The sequence below is a fragment of the Trematosphaeria pertusa genome, assembly GCF_010094035.1.
Source record: "Trematosphaeria pertusa strain CBS 122368 unplaced genomic scaffold BU26scaffold_3, whole genome shotgun sequence".
In the NCBI taxonomy this organism is placed as follows: domain Eukaryota; kingdom Fungi; phylum Ascomycota; class Dothideomycetes; order Pleosporales; family Trematosphaeriaceae; genus Trematosphaeria; species Trematosphaeria pertusa.
In genome coordinates this window covers 3,172,323-3,193,127 of record NW_022987214.1, presented here as the reverse complement: position 1 = coordinate 3,193,127, position 20,805 = coordinate 3,172,323, and the positions used below count along the sequence as shown (strand labels likewise).

Genomic DNA, 20,805 nt, shown 5'->3' with positions numbered 1-20,805 from the left:
CTACATAGACAAAGCTCTTCACTACCTTCAAGATTGTCGTTACTCCCTTCGTCTTCTACACCCGCCCTGACCGCGAACCTGGGCAACGACCGACGCTCGACACCCACCAAGCCAGTCGCCACGAAGCATGAAAGGCACACGATTTGGTGGCTAAGCCATTCTTATATATGCTGATTCTTATATATACTGGAGAGAAAAAGTTACATATGCTTGGAGAAAGAGACCCCGACATGACCGAAGATCTGGTGTACATCCGAAGACACCCACCACTTCGACCCGAAATCATGAAACAACACACCGAGACACCCGTCAAGTCTGAGCCTCCGCAGATGAAATCCGTAAATCCTACACTCCGGTAATCAGACCGCCAGATGCCGTATCATGTTGTCGTAAGCCATATCCCATGAGAGTCGCTGCGAGAGACGCTGCAGCGTGTGGAAAAACCTCGAAAAGTCTAGTCGATGAACAGAAAGTCGACGAAGAAAGAAAGTCGCCTAGGGATCCGTCGCGAGAAGAGGTTGATGATCGATACTGATATCATCCTGAACTGTACGAGGCCAGGCGAAGATGTGAAAGAGACCGCAGGAAAACAACGCTTTTTGATACCATGTGTCGAGCAACCTGTGGATATGATTGGTCGACGTGACGAACGAATCGTTGATGGGACGCTCAGACGCGACGTCCAGGGAAGCGAGGCCGCTGCGCAGAAGAGGGACCAGCGCGAGCGTTGCCAGGAGTGCCGGCAGCAGGCTGGGAACCAAGGACAGCGCTAGGAGCAGGACCGCCGATCACGCCTGGATCCGGAAGGTTGACGAAGGTGAATGTGGAGGGACGGTGCTCTCGCAGGAACTGCTGAACCGCAGAGACTGGAATATACTCATATGGGATGCGTCCGTAATGACCCGCGCCAGAAGTCATCAGATACCAGAGTTCACACTCTTGTTTCCAGTGGTCTTCGATATTAGGGAGAGCGTTCTTCTTGACGTCCGGGTTGGCGAGGTTACCGACGATCTGGCGCGTGGCGAGCTCCCGGGGGTTTCCGTGATCATAGGCGCTCACCTCGTTGCGGCGACGAGCAGCCTCAGAGATCCCAGTCGGTGGGAACAGTCCGATACTCCGAGCACTGTCCATGGATCGCTGGAGCTTGCTCAGGTTGTCTGGACGAGCAAACGACATTTCGGTCCCCGCAGAACGGACCTGGTTGTCTGCACGTGCCTCCTCGTAGACCATGAAGACGCGGGGGCGACAGTAGGGTGTCTCTTGCATGACCGACGAGTTGCGGAATTTCTGCACCAGTGCCGGGAGACCCTGGATCGTCGCATAGGAAATCTCCGCTGCCTTGTTGGAGCGGTAGCCTTTCCACCCACAATGCTCGACACGGTCTAACATGGCAATCATGCCAGTAATGTCCGAGAAGTTGATAAACGCATAGCCGACATTGCAGCTCGTCTTGAAGTCTATACGCAAGTAAAGAAAGTCAAACGTGCCGAAGCAGACCTCATCAAGAAGTCCCTTCAGCGTCATCTGCGATAGGAGGTTAGTGCTGTTGTCCCTGCATGGCTTGGACGTGTCACTTACCCAGTCAAGCTTATTCGGAATGTTACGAAGCATAATCGTCGTTCGAACATCGGTTCCGTCCATAATCTTCTCTCGACGGACGCGGTTGTGGGCGTCAGCGGGGTGGCGCGTGAGACCACGGAAGTCAACTTGCTGAAGGTGGCGGTGGGTCATCAAGCGGCCCAAATCGTCGATCTGAGGGTTGTGACGGTGCGGTGAGTTGGCCGCGCGCGTTCCGTTCCAGCCAGATGGCTCAAGAGTCGTCCAATGCCAGGTCTCCTGGGAATCTGTTAGCATGTGCACTACGAAAGATGGCGGACGGAGGTGCTTACGTCGTCGCTCAGACCCCAGATCGGATCACGAGCCAAGGATGCAACCGCCCGGTTAGCAGCTTCCACAGAATGGAACTCGATGCGGAACGTGAAGATCAGGTTCTCTTCGTCTGTGGCCGTATGTGCCGAGGCACGGACGGTACCATATATGCTCATCGTGCATTCGACAGCTTCCGTTAACCAAATGAGGTCCTTCGTGGCCAGAACAATCGCCGGTTGCTTATGATGGCGATGTTTCGCCAGGCTTACGACAATAGGGAGCTTGACCTGACCCTCGAACTCGTTGATAGAGCTAGTGTCCTGTGACTTCGCGATGGCAAAGTCATATGTGTCCACGAAGAACATCTTGAAGGTCCGACGGTTGAGGAGCTGATGAGACTCACAAGAGTCGCGGATGTTGTCGAACCTAAGATAGACACCACGAGCGTAGGTTGGGACGCACCAGTTGAAGACTTGGTACTGGACATACATTAGTGACGCTCAATGGAAGATGGAGTGGGGTACTTACGAGCTTCATCTGATGCTGGACCGCGAACATCTCCATCTCGAAGTCACTGCCAGCCTTGACGCCGTCCGGAATCTCACCGACGAAGAGGAATCGGCTCACGAAGTCCTTGTCCGTATTGGCCAGCTCGTTGAGGAAGGTGCCAAGTCGGTGGGGCATGGGATGGAGGCCCTGGTACTCGATACCTTTGATGACATTCTCGGTGTCGGTCTCGAGAACGATGGTGACTTGGGTCCTGCCTTGGCCGCTGCCAGCCCTGGACGACTCGGCGATAGTGGTACCAGCGCCACGAGACGTGTTGCGGACAGCCTCGGGAGAATAGGCGGTTAGATCGGTTCCACCAAAGGGGCTGGAGGACGGGCCAGCTCCAGTGGAGGAATGAGGAGAGTTGTTGGTATGGGACATGGTGAAGACAAGTGGAGTACAGAAGTACAAGAGCTGGAAGAGGAAAGAGGAAAGAGGGCTGAGATGTATGAGTGGTAAGGGCTGATGACTAAGGTGTGGTCAAGACGATGGCTGAGTGTCAAGACCAACGAGGGTTGAAGAAGGCAGAGGTGGGGTGAGGTGGAAGAAGAAAGGAAGAAGGAGGAAGGAGGGTGGGGGCTCCAGGCTTTTATGCCCGCACGGGAGGGGACCGTGCCCTCGCTAGCGGCCGACGACGACTACGCCGGAAGCTTCCAGCAGACGAGCGCCGGCAGCGGATCACAGCGGTGAAGCTGATAAGAGTGGGGCGGCAGGCTGGCTGGGCGGGCTCACGAGTAAAGGTCGAGGGCGCGGCCGACCCCCGGCGGCCGGTAGCTCAGCGAGGCCTTGACGGATCTCTACGAAACGAGCACGGCTGGAAAGGCGGCGTCGAGCTGTGCCTCCTCAGCTCCTCGCATGTGCAGCTGGGCGGCGTGGTGGAGATGCATCGTTGCTGAAAGGACTGAAGCTGCACTCGCCGCGCCTCCAGCGCGCCCAGCTTCACCTATCGCGAGCTGTGGCTCGGCGGTGTGATCCGGCCGTCCAGCGCTCGTACCCCTGTCCGCGCCGCGGGCTGGCCTCCTATTCAGGACTAGACGGGCGCCGGCCGTCTCCGCGGACAGCAGCAGCAGGCAGGAGCAGGCAGGAGCTGATAGCAGCGTGACGCGCGGGACGCCGGTACCGGAGGCTGCGGGAGCGTGTAGCAGAGCTCACGGGGCATGGGGGCATGGGCAGCATGTGAGGCGCGTAGAAGGGCCTCCAGGGCATGGGCAGCACGTAGAAGCCCTGGAGGGCATCAGCAGCACGCGCGCTGGGCTGGCTTCGTGAGGCATGCAGCGGGCTAGACAGGCGCAATTGCTTCCTCCGGGACCCGCTGAGCTTGGGGAAGCTGCCAGGCCGCGCGACTGCAGGAGCGAGCCAGCCCAGCATCTCCAGAGGGCGCTGCGAGTCGAGGCAGAGAGTTGACGGCCCGTTGATGAAGCCCCGAGCGTGTTGAGCGGGCTCGCAAGCCGCTGGCTGGAATGCTGGGCTGGACACAGGCGTGGAGCCGCGATGCCCGCAGCGGCGCCCCCGGGAGTCCTCGACCGCCGCGGACCACGCAAGAGCACACGGCAGCTGTGAAGGCCGAACCCAAGTGCGCGATTCATGTGAGGCCGACACTCGATGTCTACAAGCTGTTCTGGAAGAATTCCCAAGCGATTTGGTGGAGATATTGGCTGCCAGCGTTGCGATGCGACGGCCGCGCTCTCGAGAAGCGGCAGACGCGCCCGCACAACGCCCGGCGACATAGGATCAGCCAACAAGGTACAGCGGCAGCGAGGACGTTTGGCAGCTGTCAAATCGTGCGAAACCATGGGAAATCAAACTGCCATACTCTAGAACCCCTTTCTCGAGTTCTGAGGCTGTGTGCATGCCTCGTCGCAGAATCAAGCATTGGAGTCGCTCCGGTGCCAGGCAGAGCGCTCGAACTTGGAAACAAGCCAATCCAGTGCAAAATCACGCACTTGACACTCATTTACGAAGACGGGAACGATGGGAGGAATATGATTCTATTGCCCCTAGTTCTGAAAGAGGACCCCCTTTTCCCGCACCTACACCCCAGGTCTGCCCATTCGCCTGCTCCGCAGCCTCCTCCGACTTCAGCAGTGTTCTCTATATCACTAGGATTCCAAATCTCGACTCTGGAATGCAGAAAAGAACCAGAAGCCCCTGAATTTCCTTATGTAATCATCAGACGTCGGCTAAGATGCATGGTCTGAGTCAGGATTCCGCCATCCGATGCGCCACCGGCACGACCCCACAGGGAACGTAGATCCGCCATACCAAGACAAGGTAGTCTTTCTCCACCTGACGATCTTACTCGTATATCTCGTCTCCATCCCTGTTATCCTTTGGTGCTTGTCTGGACCTCCTTGTCTGCATGCACCGTCCTGCCGCCGCTGTGGCCGACCGCCTCCTCGCCGCGCAGAATGCAAACGGCTTCGCCAAAGCCCGCACATGGAGCAATATCATCGTTTACGAGCGTGTAATCTCGATGGCACCGCATGGCGCGAGGGTGCGACGCTGATGTGAGCGGTATCGCGAGATGGGGTTCGCATGAACGTCGCGAGGCGATAACATAGCAACGCCACGCCGAAAACGTCATTGAACCTGAACATTGTAGAATACTGGTCAGCTGTTCATGTTTCATTTGTGTGGGGCCTTTCACGTAGCCGTCGTGTGTGCTTTGTCGTTTCGCAATGTCGCAGCCGGGTTGTGGTGGGCGCGAACGAGAGCAGAACGAAGACAGCGAGTACCAATGACCGCAGGGCCATTCATTGGTCAGCTCATGGAATCCGCCAGGGTGTCGTTGATCCCACTGTGTCTGCCGGTCGACCGTATAGTGTCGCGGTTGGCGCTTCCCCCGTCGACCCTGAGGACGAAAGGATCAGCCCGGCTCCCATCAGGTCAACTGGTCCGCCTCCCGGTATTATGCGCAAATAGATCGGCAACACCCTGTTCGTCCGCCATTCGCTAGCCTTCGAGGATTGTTCGTCGTGCTAGGCGTCGTCGCAGAGGTAGTCTGAGAGAGCCGCTGATTTTCTCGCGCCGGCCTCGAGCGGGCCTATCTCCCTGTCTGAAAGGGTGTCCCTGTCTGAAAGGGTTGTGTTGCTTAGCTGCAATCCCCGGGTTCCTTGAATTGACCTCACCGTGTTCTCTGTCGCGCTGCTGGTGTGTAGTCGCCCTCGCGCTTGATCGAGCCGGCCAGGGGCAGGCAAAACGCGCCGGACCCTGGGTCGGCGAGAAGTTGGTTGGAGCCGCAAAGAGGGCAGCATCTGTCAGAGCCGTCCGGTGAGGCTCAAAGAAAGGGGCGCGCGCTGGGTATGCGAATGGATGGTGCTGCCGGTCGGGCTGCTCCTGCCGCGTTTTGCCTCCAGCGAGACTGGGCTTGGCACCAGCGGTTGAGAGTCGCTGGCCACAATATGGACTCCCCGAATATGAGACGGGTCTGCGGGGTGCCTTATGATGATTCCTGTAGCCCTTTTGTGCCCACTGGGCTCACTGGATCCTCCCGCGAGAGGTGGTGATCTCGCGGGAGCTTCGACGCCGTCGCCTGCCCGGGCAACGGGGTTGAACGCCTGCAGCCCTGAGCTTGAGACATCACGGGCACTCTATGCACCAGCCGGCCTGCTCCATGTGCTTCTGGGAGCCGTATGTGCCCAGAGACCGTGTCGTAGCCTCATGGAAGCAGTGGGGATATCGCGGGCGCTTCGACGGCGTCGCGTGCCCGAAGGATTGAAGGCCTGCAGCCCTATGCTCGAGACGTCCCTCTATGCATCCGCCAGCTTCTTGCGCGCACTCCTAGAAGCCAGATTTTGCTATGACCTCTTGAAGCTGGCGGCGATCCCACGTCGCCGCCGCCTGCGCGAGTGGCCGAAGGCCTCTAGCCCTCGACGCACTGAGCACCAGTATACGCATGTAGAACTCTAATTGCGCTTCTGAGAATCGCATATGGCTTTTGCTATCACCACAGGCACAAGAGGATGGTGCTGCTCCCGCGAAGGACTCCCTCGCCGTCGCCTTCCAGTAGGCCGGAAGGCCTCCGATCCCACGCTTGCATAGCGCCCGACCCGCCCGTTCCGCTGCTATCCGGACTTCCTGGAACCATCTCTATCCATTTAATGCCTCCTTGACGCGCTCAGGTGGTCGTACTGGCGATTGGCTCTGTCGAGCGCCATCACCTTGACGAGAGACCACCGGCCGTCAGCCCCAAGCGTGCGAAGTCCCCAAAATTGGCCGCAGGATCGCTACCCGTGTTTTCATTACGCAGATCTACGGGATTACTGCCTTTCCCACTCTCCAAGATGGTTGTAGCAGCTCCGGTCCTCTCGATGGCTTGCCGCCGGCTCCCGCTGAATTTCATCAGCTCCAAGCTTGTCTGGCCCCCCTCTGTGCGCTCCAGCGAGGCGTTTCTCTGTTTCTCCAGGCCAGGTTCGGGTACATGCTGGCCTCTGGCACGCTGAGAGGGTTGTAGACAGGAAGGCATTGCCAACAGCCAACCCCCGCTGAAGCACTTCAGTTCCGTGCTTTCAGAGGCCACCCCTTCACCTGTTGCATGCTATTTGTGTTCAATCGAGCCCTTTCTACTCATCTGCTGCGTTTCATGGCCGCTCAGATCGTCGCTGAATGAAGAGCTCTGCCGCTGGTCGGCCGCCGTCGGCCTGGGTCCCGTCGGGTCTACCAGATGCCAGGCCTCAACATACCACCACTTTCTATGCCTCCAGAATTATCATAGATCCTAACCGACCCTCACACCCGCCCTGGAGGCGATGGTAGGGCCTCGGAGCCACCTTTCGGCCTGCCTCACAAATCTCCCCATGGAAAAGCGCCCTCGTCGTCACGATATAGACTCCGGAAGCAAGTACATGATCTGGAGCGATTCTTTAGAGCGCCATAGAATGGGTTACAACCTGGCAGACGTCCCAGAGAGCCACGGTGGTGTATGGTTGCCTGTCCGCCGTTTCCAGCTCGGCCGCAACACAAGCTGCGCGGGGTTCACAACTCGAAGCCCTTCAGCATCTGCCACCGCAAGTAGAATGGATTCTTCGAGCTTCTGAGTCACTTGGGTGAGCTGTAATGCCTACAGGTATGCTAGAATGACTGCCGCGTGCAGGAAGGCGTCGGCCCTGATAGCTGTGAGCGGACATCCTCAAGAACGTGTCTCAACCCTTATCGAAGGCCCATGATCTTCTCATAGAGCTTCTTTGCAATCGACTTCACGCTATAGTGGATGGTCTCTCAGCTCAGTGTGGTTGCATTGACGGCGTCGACCCGCGGACGGCATGATGGCAGCCATCATGTAGCGATAAGCGGATTAGACGACTTCACGTAGCCCCAGCATGCCCAGTAACGTGTATGGTAAGTAAGGCGCCGATGGAAATTGATTAGAACAGTGGTAGGTATGAATTTCATCAGTTCCAACCATGAACGGGTGTCTGAGACCCAGGCCGACATCCATGGCCACCTCTTCACGCCTGTGAGCGATCCAAACCCCCGTCCCTAGGGTACTAGCTACAGTCCTTTAGAGCAACATGGACCTGCGTGTATCGAAGCATAGATGTGTGCCTGCTTGCTGTCGGTCGACATTCGGCACCGGGCGACATCCCGCCCACGAGACGCAGAGGGGTCACCCTATTTGCGCACCGTCGCAATTCAGATGCTATGGCGAATAAGAATATATTTACGGTCATCATAGGTTTGGCCCGGGACGCCCGCCGATAGCAGGCGCCGATAGCAGCCAACAGAGCCCTCCATGTACGTCGACCCCGGCCTCGAGCCCAAAGCCGCCAGTAAACGTGGAAGGCGCGAGAGACGGATGTAGAGCCACCCACTTGACGTCTTAATATCGAGAATAGGGCGAATACTGGCTTAATTGGCTCTCGGATCGACGAACCGTGACCTGCTGGGCCACGTCTGGGGCGGGGAGTGGACGGCACTCGGATATGTGAGCTGCAGGCCGACCTGCCTGCTGAGCCTATTCAAACACCGCTTAGAATGCGTACGGATGCCTTAAGCGCTTCAGAGAAGATAATACAGACCTGAAGGCCTCCTGAGAGGAAGCTGACTATCTCCTCCATCTCCAGTTCGGAACGCTCGTACGCAGTCGCAGCCTCATCTCGCATCTACACCATACGGACGGCATTACACGCAGATTAACGAGGATATACAAAAACAGTAGAGCAGAGCCGGGCGGAGAAGAATCTGGGAGGCTTTACGGGGTGTCGTTCATCATGAGAAATGCCCTTTGGGTGAGCAAGCGGAGCCCCAGGCCATTCGCATACATAGCCGTATCGGAACAGTCTGAGATGCGTATGGAAGTCTGACCTTCGTCTACGGCGGCAGGTCTAGCTCAAAAAATCCCGCAGAGTGAACTGCCTTCTCCCTCCTCCTATCCAGCGCTCGTCGCTCGTTGTGGCCCCGAATCCGGCATCTCGAAGCTGTGCCTCACCCAAGAGCATCCCGCGAACAAGGAAACAGAACCTAGCAGTAACGGACGGGCTTCATATCAAGCAATGTAAGGGACAATCTACAGGGTCGGGTTCAGCGTGGCGAATTGAAACGGCCGGAGCACATTCATCCACCGCCCAGCCCATCTCCAACGGCCGTATCCTCACAATTCAAGGTGGTTATTCTGGACTGGCGCCTTTCTCACGCATAGCGTCCAACTCAAGCGCCTTTGGAACTGATGATAGGTCGAGCAACTTTGCCGTATGCGCTAATGAGTCTAGGTACGCCCTCCCGTCGTTTCCTCCCGCGTCCACCGCCGGTGAGCTCGAATGGCCACACACCCCCGACGCCCCTCAGACTTTGCAAGACACTTTATCCCCCTCATTGTGCAATTTAGATTCGGGTCTATGAGGTTGCTGACCCTTACAGAACCCCGCAGAACCGGTGCCGCTTTGCCAACCGCCTGCTAGCCGCGCTCTTCCACGCCCACCAGGTGCCCAGCGCCAGTGGTATACTATTCGGAACTCATATACGCATCAGCAGTTGCCTCATACAGCAGCGAGACCAGTCATGGCCGCGATGTGAAAGCTGGCTGGCAAGCCTTCCCAGCCGCTTGATGACGCGCTCGGCCGCTCGCCAGCCCTTTGAAGCCCCAGACCGCGTCGACAGAGGTAGTACATGGGTACATTTCTTTGAGTAAACTGGCTATGATGGTGAGACGCGCTGCCTCCTTGCTTCTGTTGGTAGGCGGGTCACATTATCACGACGCCCGATGACGCCAGCGTCTCACGCTCCAGGTTTCCAATACGATCACAACGGGAGGCGAGGGCTTACATGCTAATGAAGAAAACCACTGGATATAGCTACACGACCCGAGGCGCGACTATACGGTCACAGTTATCACTGGCAACATACGTTTCCCCCAGCGCGTGCGGCGTGGCACCAGAGGACTGCATCCACCGGATACGGTTCACGACCGCTCCCCACCCCCGAGTATACCCGCCCACGTCCTGATTCAATCCAATTGCGTCCAATACCCGTTAGGAGATAGGGAGGGTTATATCGGGAGGAACATAGCCGGGGTGATGTACTATGTAGACTGTCGAGGCATCTACCGGTCATCGAGGCTCAGACACAGCGATGCGCCTCGGCGACTGAACTTCTAGTTCTCAATCTCCGGTCGGAGTCTGAAGGGACAGATTGCTCCAAGCGACGAATTCAGCATCTCACCTCCATGAGGCATTTGAGCGAGGCCTGTAGAACATGAGAGGATCTGGATACTCACTGATTGTTCACAAGGTCTCCGATCATTCAGTCACAATAAAGAGCAGGTTCCACCAGCTGATATATTACTCTCGTGATTTTAACCAACCTCGAAAAGGACGAACAACCAATTCACGGCGTCGTGAAGCGAGCGGTTCAACCGGCGCAATAACGTCTATGGCTGAGAGGAAGCTTCTGGGACAAGGTAGCCCTCCGTGATGCTTGAGACCGACATGATAGATATGAAAAAGAGTATTGACACACGAGACTTTCATGCATGGTGTGCGTCTTGGGGGTGCGCTGGAGAAAGAATGTTGAGGCAAGACAAGGGCCTTCATGGAAGCCCTCAAATAGCGAAGGGTGGGCTCCGTCGTCTTTTCAGTCTGCGTCTAGATTTCAGGAGCCGTAGATGTACCGAGTTACAAATGCCTCGGGACCCATTCACGCACTGCGGTGTTAGTCCGTCTTAAGGGCCTGCTGAAGAGATATTCCGCCATGATTCCCTGCTCCTGTATCATTAGTCCAGCAGACGTTAAGTAAGATTGTGAGATGGAGATGAACATGGGGCAAACCGCTCACGGCATTCAGCCTGCCTCGTGTAAAAGTCGCCAAAATCATTCCAATCAGTTCAACTCATGCTATGTGGGTATCATGTCCGCTGCCCGCTCATATCAGACTCCGATGACAATGCCTATGCTATCCGCGACTTTGCACCCAGCCCCTCCGTTCCCCTTCACCCTTTGCTCTTCCCGTCACCCTCAAACATCCATCGATCGTGCTCCAAGCTCTGCACCTTCTTCTCCAGACTAGATTGAAGCGCAGCCTTGATCTCTTCCAGTATCGCTGGCCCAGTCAGTATGATTCAGGCGCCCTAAGTTGGAAGCAAAGACTCACCAGCCTGATCCCAATGGTGGTTCTGCTTCCCATACAATGCGATCATCTGATTCTCCTGCTCTGTTTCCCAATCAGCACCATTCTTCCCATTCCGTTCCGTTCCATCCCATTCCACCTCTTCCAACCAGGGAATATGGAGGATGACCTACCTGTCTCGTCATCCAGCTCGCTCCTCACACTGTTGACTCCCATCTTCATAGCCGTCGTCGGCGCCAACATGGAGTAATTCCCCGCGCTATCCCGCTCGACGAGGTCGTCTTTTGGATCTGATTCTTCGGCTGCAATGTGAACGGCGGTTTTGGAGAGCTTCGGATCGAGGGCATGCTGTCGGCGAGCTGGATGGAAGAGGTTGCGGCGTGAGGAGATTGGTGGGCGGATGGCACGACGGTGGTCCATGGTCTGGTGGATCGGTGGAGAGGGGTTGGAGTTGAGCGATGGTGATTTGCTGGGGCTGGTCCGCGCACAAAGCCAGCGGGTAGGCGACAGTGCGTTGTCGTGCGTTGCGGTGCGCTCGGAGGTGTTGTTTTGGTGTTTTGTGGGATTGGTAGAAGTGGCCCGCCGGAGCGCGGAGCTTACGCGGGGTGAATGGAGCTTAGGCCTCGACAACCTCGACACCTTGCGCATTGAAGGTCTGCCAGCTACTTCGTCCACGGCGCACTTTAGGACACGTAAGTTCTCTCTGTTTTACTGATAATTCGAGGTAATGGCTCAGTCGGAGCCAGACGTGGCGGCGGCAGTTCCCCTTCCTCCCAATCTCCCACCCAAGCCTCCCGTGGCTCCTCCAGACACAGAGGACGCTGAACCACCGCGAAAACGACCACGGACCAAAGCGCCCCCTCGACCAACTCCTTCCTCGATATTCGCATCCGTACGCGCACCCGAGTCTCTTCCAACCTCAATGTCTAGCTCCCAACCCTCCCGCTTCCCCATCCAACCGCTCCAACGCTTCCAAGGCGCCTCCGCCAGCATCAAGCGCCCCCGCGAAATTGCCCACTTCTCCTACGACGAGAACCACGAATACAAGGATGACGAATCAGGTATCAACTACTACTGTCCGCCACAGATTGGTGCGGATTTGAAAGAGGGATTTGAGACGTTCAGGCACTACGAGGATCAGGAGGATGCGCATCTGGATTCCTTATTGAGGGCACTGGTGGAGAAGGAGAGGAGGGAGGGGTGGAGGTGTAATGCAGATTTTGTTACCTGGAGGGGGATGATGACGAAGGTACGTTGAGTGTTGCGGGAAGGCTGGCGCGGAAGCGGAACGCAGAGGACGCGAAAGATGAGCGGAAGACAATGAAATGACTGATCATATACTAACTCGCCCAGATCATGACAGCGCCCTTCGACATGTTCGCCGAATTCTCCATGTTCGCAACCCTCCACGACGGCACTATCTACATCGAAGAAGACTTCCCTTCGCGGCACGCCGAACGCGCCGCACAATCCTCTCGCCCAACGCCATCTCATCAGAACCCGAACCAGCCATCGCAGAAGATGATGACCTACTGGGGCTACAAATTCGAAGCGCTGTCCCTCACACCGACCCTACCCTCAGAAACACCGCGCGAGGTGATCGAAGCCAGGACCCAAAACCCCGTATCCAACTACGCCCAACACTGCTCTATAATCTCCACCTCCTTCGGGCCGCACACGCTCATCCTGGGCGGCGAAGTCGACGGCCTCTCATCGCCCAAGCCGCCTCCCTCCGTCCCAGACGTCCCAATACCATGGATTGAGCTCAAAACCACCGAAGAACTGCCTCCGCGCCCTCATCAATCCTCCCGCGACATCCTGAAATTCGAGCGCAAGCTCCTCAAGTTCTGGGCGCAATCCTTCCTCCTCGGCGTACCGAAGATCATCGTGGGGTTTAGGAGTAAGCAGGGCATACTCAGAGGCGTGCAGGAGTTTGAGACGGGGAAGATACCGGGGATGGTGAGGAGGGGAACGGCGTGTTGGGACGGAAATGTGTGTATCAACTTTGCTACCGGGTTTCTGGCGCACCTGAAAGAAATCATTAGGGAAGAGGGAGTCTACAAGATCACATTGCGGAAGAAGGCAGGGGTTATTGAGGTTGGGAAAGTGAGAGCGGACGGAACGGGTGAGATTGTGAGTCGGGAGTTTCTGGAATGGAGAGAGCAGATGCTCAGGAAAGAAGCGGAGGAGAACAAGAAAATGGACGACGAGGGTGTGAGTACCGTGGATTTTGCGAATATCGCGAAGTAGGAGTCATCCTGAGAGATTCAAGTCGGATTGCACTTTTTCAATCGAGAGAGTCTCGGAAAGGCTGCGCTGTCCGGCGGCATCTCAGACCAAACCTGCCGGGCTTGAAGACATAAGATATGATACCCAAATCACATTTGCTACTAGGCCCTTCTAAAGACTACTCGTTTCTCATCCGCTCCAGGAATCAACTGAAATGGCGAATCATAAACGCCCCCAAACGCCACGCTAACCTCAACCCATCCACTATCTAATCCCAAACCTACTCCCCAACGTCCCAAAGCGCTCACTAGCGGCCGGCTTCGTCGGACTCTGCGCAGCAAACTGCGCCCCCTCCTGCACCTTCTCCAGCAAAATCGCCCCCTTCATACTATCCACCTTCCCATACTTCCTATTCCGCTGCGCGACATCAAAGAACTCATCGCTGTTATCCGTCCCCATGAGCGCGACTGTCTGCGTCAGCTCGTCCAGATTCTCCATCAGGATGGGGTTACCCAGGCCCTCGACGAAAGAGGCTAGGAAGCGCGTGTCGGTCGCAAGGGTCTGCACGGCGGCGGGCGTGATGCGCTTTACGGAGTCGTCGAGCGTGAGGTCGAGGATGGCGGTGCTGGCGTGCGAGAGGGCGTCGAAGTAGATGAATTCTTTGATTTCGGTGGGCAGCGCGAGGAGCACCGAGGACATGATGTCGCTGAGATAGCGTTTCAGCTCGACCATGTACTCTGACGGCTCGGCGCTGGGCTTCGACGCCATCCAGTCATACTCCGCTGTCTCAATCAAATCATCGATCTTGCTGTTTACAAGCTCGAAGATGCGGTCGGACGCCGTCTTCTTCGCGACTTTGAACTTGTCGGTTGCTTCGAGCACGATGGGGCCTGTGGCGGAAGGCGAGGAGCGTGCTTCAAAAAGGAGGGATTCGAGTTCCGAGCACGCGATTTCGAAGTGTTCGAGGTTGGTGAGGATTTGCACGATTTGACCGGGGTATTGAGAGGAGAGGCGGTCGAGAAGGGATTGGCAGACTTGGTGGCAGAGAAGGTCATCGAGGGATGTGCGGAGGGTCTCGTCGATGACGGTGGACTTTTGGAAGTAGTCGTCTGAGAAGAGATAGATTTGGTTGAGGAAGTTTCTGATGTCGATGCAGCATAGTGGGTACATCTGGGAGAACGGCAGCACGCAGGGGAACCTGTAGTAGTAGGTCAGCGAGTGTGCTTATTGCATTGGTTATCGAGCTCAATAGAACAAGACTTACGTTAGTTCTTCGCGCTCCTTGTCCGGAGTATACCAGCTGACAGTTACCACTTTGTCGTACTCTTCAATGCTATTGATGGGCATAGGCATGTAGTCATCAGTGGTAACGATCTCCAGGAAGTCGTCGCTGAAGCGCTGTTTGAGAAGCTCCGAGTATTTGGAGAAGAGGGTGAGGAGGAGGTCAGTCATCGCTGAAACAGAGTAGCCCCATTTCTAGTCTAACGTTAGAATGGTCCACGATATCGAGGCGCTCTGCGAACCTCCATAGTCAACATGAAAAGCGCTATCCTGCCCTTGATTTTCAGGAGGAGCTCGTCGTTCTCTACCGTAGGGAGAGCGTTGGTAATGAGCGTGATCACGCTCTGGCACATCGAATCCCACAGCTCGTCCACCTAAATAACGTCAGCAGAGTCCAGATGAGGGTCGACCTTTTAAACACTTGCATCGCTCTGCTGTCGCAGGTTGGTGGTCTTGCCCATCGTAGCCTTCTCAATGATTGCAAAGCCTGCAATGCTCTCCAGCAAACTGCTAAGATCTCCGCATTCTTCGTCAAGCAGATTCAGGCTACTGGGAATGATCAAGTCTTTCTGCCTCCGTCGATCGGCGGCGTATTCTGCTTTGAACTGTTCTCTCTTGCCCAGGGTATCGTATATATGCATAGCTTCGAACAGCGGAGTAAAGTCTGTTTCATTTCCAGCTTCTTCGTTGTTGAGGACATCGAACTCGTCGGTCTCATCGGCGACAAGTTCGATGGCGGAGTTCAACTTGAATTTAGAGAACCGTGTATCGGACTCTGCACGATCCTGGTTCCTCGTTCGGCGCACATCCGTGTAGTAGAAGGATACTTCGCCCAAGAATTGCGACGATTCTCGAATTCGGAACAGCCACGTGCTCAAATCGTTCTTGACGGCTTCTCGGATCTGCTCTCTGACCGTGGGCACATTCTTGTCGATCCATTCAGCGATCTTATACCGACCGATGCTCTTTAAGTGGATCGTCTGCAATTCGTCCAAAGACCGCAGCGCGGCGTAGTAGTTCTTCTCCTTAAGAAGATCATAGATGTGATTCGCGAGCCGCAGCACATCCAGACAGGCATTCAGCGCTTCGTTCGTCTCGTTGATGTTCTGGCGCACACCGCGTGAGTCGACTAGCGCTTTCTTCTGTGCAGCTAGCGTGTTGATGCTCTCCTGTATGGATTCATTGAGTTCCAGGATTCGCTCTGTCATCTCCACGGTCCCTTGGCGGACCTGGAGGAGCGAGTTGACGGAGCTGACGAACTCTTGGTGGTTGGCGTTGCATATTCGCTCGATTTCGGCTTCTTTGTCTGTGGAGAATTGCTGGAATGCTTGGATAATCTGGTTGTTGTAGCGCGCATCTCTCATTACTGGAACCAGCTGATCGATGTAGTCCGAATCCGAGGTTGACTGGGATATCTAAAGGAGATCAGTCTGGTTTGCGTAATCCTGCTTGATGCACTGATGTATTTACTTGTTTGATGGCTATCCATAGGTCATCCCCGGCGTCCACGGCGGCAGGCATGATGAAGGTTGTCTAGCGCAGTATCCGCATCCAAGCTCTTCTAGTCAACACAAAAATCGGCTCGTTATCGTAGCCATACAACCATATCCGAAAATCCGGAATGTGCAGAGAGAAAGTCGTTGGAATGGAGATGAAACGCGTAGCTGTCAGATGTCCGAACATTCACACGTTTGCGGAATAATCTCGGTAACACCCGCTCACGTGATGCAGCCATCCCACTTCCGTGACATCCCTGTCGAGCGGGCGGCGGGGCATGCAAAGCTGCTCCGATGACGCTGAAGTTGAAAACTCCGACTCGGAGTACACAACATTTTCTATATCTTCTCACATTTTCCGACGACTCGCAATTTAGACCTCAAAATAGCAAACAATGGAAGCAGTCATCAGTGAGTCGGGATTTTCAAGGCAATTGATCGCAATTCTAATTAGGAACAGACAAATTCGAATCAGTCCTTGGCGGCGGCAGCACTTCTCAGTGAGTGGGGAACGTATGTGTGTAGTGGTATGGATGTGCCTGACAAATGATCCAGCTCGGTCCTTCTGCTTGGTGCGGGTTTCGTGTACGTTTGGAACCCTCACAACTCTGATCCCCAGACTGACATTCATAGAACCCGTCCTACGGCTGAGATCCTTGGAAACTCTGGCATCAAGGTTACTGTCGGTACGTTCCAACGAAAACGGCAAGATTAACGGATGGCTGATCATATCAGCTTGCAGGACATTGCAGAGGGCGCAGAGCCTGGCAAAGGGCATCAAGAATGCTACTGCTATTAGCGTAAGACATTTACACACGGCCATTCCCCCCTCATAGCTAACCTTCCCAGCTCGATGTCAACAACGACGACGCCCTCGATGCTGAAGTAGCCAAGGTCGACGTAGTCATCAGCTTGATCCCCTACACGCACCATGCGACCGTCATCAAATCCGCGATCCGCAAGAAGAAGCACGTCGTTACCACCTCCTACGTCTCCCCCGCGATGATGGAACTCGATGCCCAGGCAAAAGAAGCCGGCATCACCGTCATGAACGAGATTGGTCTCGACCCTGGAATTGACCATCTCTCCGCCGTCCTTACCATTGACGAGGTGCACAAGGCGGGCGGCAAGATCCTCTCGTTCAAGTCATACTGCGGCGGTCTGCCTGCCCCTGAGTCTTCGGATAACCCGCTTGGATACAAGTTCTCGTGGAGCTCGCGAGGTGTGCTGCTCGCTCTAAGGAATGCGGCGAAGTACTACAAGGATGGCAAGGTTGTGGAGATCGAGGGCCCAGAGCTGATGGCGGAGGCGAAGCCATACTTCATCTACCCTGGATATGCATTCGTTGCGTACCCGAACCGCGACTCTACCCCGTACAAAGAACGCTACAACATCCCCGAGGCTCAGACCATTGTCCGTGGCACGCTGCGGTACCAAGGCTTCCCAGAGTACATCAAGTGCCTCGTCGACATTGGGTTCCTGTCCGAGGAGCCCAAGGACTTCCTCAAGGAGGGCGAGAAGCGTACCTGGAAGGATGCCACCGCGAAGATCATCGGCGCGACTAGCGACAAAGAGGAGGACATTATCTGGGCTATCAGCTCGCGGACAAAGTTCAAGGACACCGAAGAGAAGGAGCGCATTCTCGACGGCCTCCGCTGGATCGGCCTCTTCTCCGACGAGCAGATCACCCCGCGCGGCAACCCGCTCGACACCCTCTGCGCGACGCTCGAGCAGAAGATGCAGTACGAGGAGGGCGAGCGCGACTTCGTTATGCTGCAGCATAAGTTCGAGATCGAGAACAAGGACGGCAGCAAGGAGATTCGGACTTCGACGCTTGCTGAATATGGTGACCCTAAGGGATACTCGGCTATGGCTAAGCTAGTGGGTGTGCCATGTGCGGTTGCGGTGCAGCAGGTGATTGATGGGACGATCAAGGAGAAGGGCATTCTGGCGCCGATGTCGCCGGAGATTTGCGCACCGTTGATGAAGACTCTGACGGATAAGTATGGTATTGCGTTCAAGGAAAAGAGCATCCCGCAGTAGACGCTGCGCGGGTTTTCTTGGGTAGCTTCCTTGAGTGTGGAGCTGCGACAATGGATGGGATGGAAAGTGTAGACAAAACGATCACCAAATAGATCTTTGACACGAGTTTGTCGATTACGAACTTTTTCGGGCATTGCATTTGTACGGTGCCGGTATCCAGGTATCTACGCATATATCGTTCCATCGTAGCTCATGAACGCATCCTCAGCTGGGACTTTTAATCTAGCCCTGCTGCGGCCGGTGCCCCCGACTTCCCTCCTTTCTTACCCCCGCCGCCTCCTAAACCCCCTCCCATGAACATGTTTCCGAGCATATCCATCATGGGATTTCCCTGTCGCGGCATCCTAATCCCAAAGTACATCTCTCCAATCTGGTCCAGCGCATCGCCCCAATTCACATCCTTCAAATGACTTGCGTAATGGCTCTTTAGCTGCCTGAACAGTCCCGCCTCGCCCCTCTCCACCGCCAACAGCAGCAGCCCCAGAAAATTCAGCAACGGTAAGCTAGGGTATACACGCAGGTCTGCGGATGACGTCGACACTTCTTGCACGCCGAGCTGCGGTTTGGAGCCCAGTTGCGATGTGAAGAGTAGGAGGAATTTGTTGGCGGCGCGCAGGTTGCCGGCGAGCAGGTAGGGCAGGATGCCGCGCGCGGCGTAGAGCGGGGCGGTGTGTGAGTCGTCGGCGGTGTACCAGGCGTATTCGAGGGAGGCGAGGGTTTCAGGGGAGTCTTTGGTACCGAGGATGAGGTGCCGTTCTGCATCGTAGGGCTCGAGATCTATACCACTTCCAATTAGCCCCCGAGGCTCACACTCGTCCATGCATGGAACGGGGGGAACGGTCTACGCACCCTCCGCATACAGTGACCCGGCCACATGGTGGATCTCCGGATCGCCCGCTGGATACTCGCCCCACTTCGCACTCCAAGCCACCATCTCATTCACAAACTTCTTGCGCGTCGGCTCGTCCTTCGGAAACGCGCGCAGCAAACTCAACAGCTTCCCTTTGCTCGCCGCATCAGGCTTCACCTCGCCCTTGTTGAACACATCGAGCAGGAAGATGCACAGGTCGCCGCCGGAGCCGCCCTGGCCTGCTTGTAAGAGCGATTGCGCGCCTGAGAAGAGGATGTCGGTGGCGGCGGCCCAGTTGGAGGCTTTGGTGTAGCGGGCGGCGATTACGCGGAGCTGTTGGTGCGCTTCATAGAATTGACCTTCGGCGATTCTAGGGGAGGGTTAGTGGGGGTGAGGAGGGTGAGGAGGGGAGTGCACTTTTCTTGTTGGCGCTGTGTTGTTTTCTGGATTTTGGACATGTTGGAGAGTTAGGAGGGGTGGATGGGGGAGAGGGATTGTGGACTGGAAGGCTGCGCTGGAAATGCGACGATGACGCACAGACGTTGACGTTTTAGACCCCACCGGGCGAGCTGTCGGAGCTCAACACCAGCCCTCTCTGGTACATGTCCCATTCGCAGAATACTAAGAACGAACAGCCCGCCAAAAGGTCTTCTTCAGTCTTGCGTATCTTTGTCTACGCCTGTTCCAGCACCGCTTCTCATCGCCGCCAGACAATCCATCACGCCAGGAAGCAATTTCATCGTCCATCAAGCCGGCGACATCGGAATCATCGCTTCTATGACTCTCAGCGACAGCGAGACTGAGTCCGATCTTAACGAGACGGGTCCGGCCTTGCGCACCAGTCCCGGGCACGACGCTTCAATGCGCAGAAGGCAAATCCGCGCACACGAGAGATTGAGAGAAGGACTGTCGCGAAAACGAAGGTCCACCCAAGCGTAGCGGTCGCCCTGGCAGATACAGACAGGGCACGGCCTCCTCGCATCTACTCTCTCCATTCTCCAAGTTCATGTGTGGTCCATCTTATCGTCCCTTTACCTCGCCGGCCATATTTTCCACCAGAATTCCTTCAGGATTGACTTGGCTCTTGAGCCAATCTGCGTCTTACCGAGGAGTGGAGACTGGTTGCACAGCAGTACGCCTCTCCTGTCAACTTATTGTCATGGCAGTATAAGCGCCGCGGCCAAGTTTTACCACCCGGCTATCAAATAGGGCAACCAGACCCAGCTTTAAGTCTCGTTGGAGGCCGCTCGGCGCTATTTCTGCAGGAAGTGGTTGGGAAACTGCGGATGCAAGGGCATAAGTCGCCGTCTGATACTGCACGGGCCCGGCCTCAGCGTTCCGCGCGTGAACTCCTCCAGGGCTCGCAATCCTTCCCGTGGTGAAGACCACCACTCTACACCGTCGGTCTCACCGATGCCCACCACTGCGATGCCATGCAGCTATTAGCGCTATTTTGGCTCTCACATATTGATGCCGCATACGTCTCCATCCTTTGCCAATCTGACTACCTCAGCGGCACGCACACCTTAGTATCATTGCCGTTTAAAGAGCCTTTCCATTCGCCTTCTCGAATCTAGGTGCATGGCTAAGGCCTCCGAAGCGCCTCAGCTACGAATGGGATTCGTTCCAAGCGTAGCAGACATATTGCTCACCTGCGTCAACTCCCCCACACCTCCCCAAGTGTCGGGTTCCGATAGCAAAACGCACGAATCCTTCAGACCCACACTGTTCACATTCAGAGCGGTACGGGCCGTCGCCCTGTTGTCACGCCATCGTACACTCCTGCGGAGAGGCTCCTATTTCTCAACTAACGCACAACCTTCGCCGAGAGATGGCTAACTCTAACGATTATCCATCACTTTTTGACCAAACAAGCGACTACGATATCTTCGCAGGTCAACATGGTTTCATGCTGCACGATGTCATTTT

The 20,805-nt window shown here is 55.9% G+C and overlaps 6 protein-coding genes across 6 annotated transcripts; 2 read left to right on the top strand and 4 right to left on the bottom strand.

Moving 5' to 3' along the window:
* Positions 1–669: 669 nt before the first annotated feature.
* On the bottom strand, positions 670–2,799 carry BU26DRAFT_420545 (uncharacterized protein; the record flags this gene model as incomplete). The annotated part of the gene is made up of 5 exons (XM_033823369.1): positions 670–1,524; positions 1,579–1,836; positions 1,890–2,348; positions 2,398–2,571; positions 2,614–2,799. 5 exons carry the CDS (start codon positions 2,797–2,799, stop codon positions 670–672), a joined length of 1,932 nt encoding a protein of 643 aa, XP_033688969.1.
* Positions 2,800–10,695: 7,896 nt separating this feature from the next.
* BU26DRAFT_516218 (uncharacterized protein) lies at positions 10,696–11,447 on the bottom strand. The gene is made up of 3 exons (XM_033828273.1): positions 11,151–11,447; positions 11,002–11,061; positions 10,696–10,950 (listed from the first exon to the last, which is right to left on the bottom strand). The coding sequence occupies exons 1-3, from the start codon at positions 11,395–11,397 to the stop codon at positions 10,841–10,843; spliced, it is 417 nt and encodes a 138-aa protein (XP_033688968.1). The 5' UTR covers positions 11,398–11,447; the 3' UTR covers positions 10,696–10,840.
* A 178-nt stretch (positions 11,448–11,625) lies between these two features.
* BU26DRAFT_232503 (RAI1-domain-containing protein) lies at positions 11,626–13,349 on the top strand. Its single transcript, XM_033820895.1, has 3 exons — positions 11,626–11,669; positions 11,739–12,226; positions 12,331–13,349. Exons 2-3 carry the CDS (start codon positions 11,900–11,902, stop codon positions 13,225–13,227), a joined length of 1,224 nt encoding a protein of 407 aa, XP_033688967.1. The 5' UTR covers positions 11,626–11,669; positions 11,739–11,899; the 3' UTR covers positions 13,228–13,349.
* Positions 13,350–13,470: 121 nt separating this feature from the next.
* Positions 13,471–16,008, bottom strand: BU26DRAFT_561224 (exocyst complex subunit Sec15-like protein; the record flags this gene model as incomplete). The annotated part of the gene is made up of 5 exons (XM_033832890.1): positions 13,471–14,404; positions 14,471–14,682; positions 14,730–14,861; positions 14,907–15,902; positions 15,958–16,008. The coding sequence occupies 5 exons, from the start codon at positions 16,006–16,008 to the stop codon at positions 13,471–13,473; spliced, it is 2,325 nt and encodes a 774-aa protein (XP_033688966.1).
* A 370-nt stretch (positions 16,009–16,378) lies between these two features.
* On the top strand, positions 16,379–18,186 carry BU26DRAFT_601985 (Saccharopine dehydrogenase; the record flags this gene model as incomplete). The annotated part of the gene is made up of 6 exons (XM_033835309.1): positions 16,379–16,394; positions 16,444–16,483; positions 16,539–16,568; positions 16,617–16,669; positions 16,719–16,783; positions 16,833–18,186. 6 exons carry the CDS (start codon positions 16,379–16,381, stop codon positions 18,024–18,026), a joined length of 1,398 nt encoding a protein of 465 aa, XP_033688965.1. The 3' UTR covers positions 18,027–18,186.
* BU26DRAFT_232467 (DUF410-domain-containing protein) lies at positions 18,135–19,408 on the bottom strand. The gene is made up of 3 exons (XM_033820894.1): positions 19,294–19,408; positions 18,876–19,246; positions 18,135–18,803 (listed from the first exon to the last, which is right to left on the bottom strand). Exons 1-3 carry the CDS (start codon positions 19,332–19,334, stop codon positions 18,244–18,246), a joined length of 972 nt encoding a protein of 323 aa, XP_033688964.1. The 5' UTR covers positions 19,335–19,408; the 3' UTR covers positions 18,135–18,243.
* Positions 19,409–20,805: the final 1,397 nt, after the last annotated feature.